This window comes from Mandrillus leucophaeus, unplaced genomic scaffold (assembly GCF_000951045.1).
Source record: "Mandrillus leucophaeus isolate KB7577 unplaced genomic scaffold, Mleu.le_1.0 Scaffold268, whole genome shotgun sequence".
Lineage (NCBI taxonomy): Eukaryota > Metazoa > Chordata > Mammalia > Primates > Cercopithecidae > Mandrillus > Mandrillus leucophaeus.
This window is the reverse complement of record NW_012102787.1, coordinates 1839260-1842268: the sequence shown is the minus strand read 5'-3', so window position 1 is coordinate 1842268 and position 3009 is coordinate 1839260. Positions and strand designations below refer to the sequence as shown.

At 33.9% G+C, this 3009-nt stretch overlaps 1 protein-coding gene across 1 annotated transcript in view; it reads right to left on the bottom strand.

Moving 5' to 3' along the window:
* The window catches only part of UBE2J1 (ubiquitin-conjugating enzyme E2, J1), a 23944-nt gene that overhangs the window by 3896 nt on the left and 17039 nt on the right, over nt 1–3009 (bottom strand). Inside the window, exon 7 of the mRNA XM_011984430.1 lies at nt 2120–2239. Within this exon, the coding sequence (XP_011839820.1) occupies nt 2120–2239 (120 nt within the window). The remainder of the gene's footprint in view (nt 1–2119; nt 2240–3009) is intronic.

The window sequence follows — 3009 nt, the reverse complement described above, 5'->3', positions numbered from 1 at the left end:
CCATTGCTTTTTGATGCTAAAATATCTGCATCAAAAAGCAACAGATGGCCTGATATTATCTGCTGTATTTAGAGTTTTGGCAATCTCTTGCCTCTCCTCAAGGCTAACAAAAAAAAAAAAAAAAAAAAAAATCATAGCTTATCTGGGATTTGATGTATAACATCTCAATTAATTTATATTACACTTAATGTAAAATAACCACCCTTAGCCAAACCAGGTTTCAGTTACTTTCATAGTGGTCAAATTATATAATCATACTCTGAGAGAGTTTATATGTATATAAAGTTTTAAATAATTAAAAACTTAACTTGCAATTGTAGACAATTTATTGCTTGTTGGTATTTTAACCAAAAATGGTCTCAATTAATGACCTATGTCTATGAACAAGAATTCTAAGTTTTATGTATTAAATCAAAATGAGAAATGCTACTATAATAACATCGTTATTTGTACACTCTAATTTACTTAAACTTCTTGATTTACTTAATTGTATTCCTAGCATTTTTTAAAAGTACCAATCCTAAGATTCATTCATTCAGTCAACAAATAAACACTGACAATCTACTATATAGAAGGCACTAAGCCAGGCACTGGGGATACAGTGGAGAAGTTGAAAGAGACCCCTGATCTTCACAGAACTTACATTCTGGGAAGAGAGACAGACAATAAATAATTACAAAGTAAATTACAACTGGAATAAGTATAACTGGAATATGTAACAAGGGACCATAACATAGATTGAAAATACACAAAAGATTTAAATACATCACAAACATTAGGAGGCTGTCCTAAAAGGTGAAAAAAGATTACCACCTTCCTTTTTGTAATAGAATGCTTCTATTAAAAAAAACAAAAAACAAAAAAAAAAAAAACTATGAAATAAAAAGTAATTAGAAAGCTTTTTAAATATTTTCAACTAAAACATATTGACTTTAAAATTAATTCATTATTTTCCCCTGCGATTCATAAAATTACACTGGGATCACATAAAAACAATTTAAACTCATCCCGACACACTTTTTTCTCAGACCTCCATCTTCAGTCCCCCTAGACTACTACCCTGTTCTTCTTCAACCAACTTTTCTCTGCCCAGCTTATTCTCTGAACAGAAGAGACTCACTCAAGTCTATTCAGTCCCACTTTATGTAAGTTATCTGCTGGGTAAAGGGCAAATCTATATTTGCCCAACTTCTATTTCAATTTTCCCTCACCCTTTAAAGTCTACTGGAGAAACAACAACAAAAAAGATGTGACTACTTAACCAAACAATCTGTTACCAAAAAGACTTCAAAAGACAGTTCATCTTTTAAATGTAGGAAGGAAAATCATTTTTTCCCATAATCCTAATTCTTTGGCACCAATCCAGTCATATTTTTTAAATCACTCTCTGATCACCTAGGCCAACCGATTTCTTAGACAACAGGCACAACTAACAACACCCACAGCATTCATTCTTTTATTCAACAATTATTTACTGGACACTTACTGTATATGAGGTAGCATTGTCCAACAGAATTTTGTGATGATAATAATGTTTATGTCTACACTGTCCAGTGTGGTACCCATTAGCCACATGTGGCTACGGAGCACTTGAAATGTGGTTAGTGTGACTGAGGAACTGAATTTTAAATTTTACTTGATTTTGATTCATTTAAATTTAAACGTAGACAGCTGCATGTAGCTGGTGGCTACCGTGTTGGACAGAGCAAGTCTAAAGCAAATTTTTGGCTCTAGGACTTTATTAAGTCAGTATCTTAATGCAGCTGAACAATCCTGCCAAAAATAGTGTCTATTCAGAAAGTGGCTAACATGTGGATATTTTGTTTTATTCAGAGTCTAACACTATATTAAAATTAACTTTTCAGACAATCATAGAATTCTGGAGGGATAAGACAAAAATTATTTAATCCAGCCCCATTTAACAAAAAAAGAAAACTGAGGCCAGAAAGCATGAACAACTTGCTCAACGTAATATAATTCATTAGAGGGACTGATGAGTTAGAATCCAGTTGTTAAGAGAACCAAATTTTTCAGATATTTGATCTAGTATCTTCTCCTCCTATTGCAAACAATGATAATGATAGAGACATACATATATATTGAAAGATAAGAGCCATACCGATGTACTGGCCGTAGCACCCTGGAATGTTGTAGGTATATCATCTTGTAAATCAGTTAGTGAAAAAGAGTGGTTTAAGTCTGACTCAGAAATAGTCTTTCCAGATGAATTGACTTCTGCCTATAAACAAGATAGGCCCAAGAGCAATGTTACAACAGGAAACATACACAATCTACAACCTGCTAAATCCCTTCTGTTGGATTTAATTGCTAGTTTAACATCTATTATCAGGCAGTTAAGCACTGAGCACTCTTGTGTCCAACACTGTACTAGGTATCATAGGAAGAAGCATGAACAACACCTGTTCTCAAGAAGCCGTTACTTGATAAGGGACAAAACTAACACCCATGGTTCACAGTCCACAATGCTAAAAAGCTCTCAAAACTCAAGGTTTTCTTGGTAATTTTTAGGCAAAGCCTGATATGAGCTGATGTAAAGCTATGAATAGTCTTTATCCCACATTAGTGTAAACATTAATCCCACATTAATGTAATATTCTCAGATTTGCTGAGGAAATCCTAATGGATTTGATTATGAGGTGCTGCCCCAGATCGCATGGCAGGTTAGTTAATATATGGTATAGTAAGATCTTTTCTTAAGTCTGAAAAATTCTCATGTACAAAACACATTTGGTCCTGAGATTTTTCAGAAGCAATTTTAAGTGTAATAGGAATCCTCAAAAGGAAGAAAGTAAACATGTTCTGAGCTACTCCTCTTCCAGGCACTACAATAGAAGAGAAGGGAACTGGTCCTGGAAAGACAGACAGTCCATAGAGAAGTGGACAGGGAGGAGGAGAGAGCATGCTGCTTAATGCAGGTTGACATTTCTGTCTGTGAAGCTAATTAAATTCCAGGAGGATTAAATACTTAATACTTTATATATGTATGTA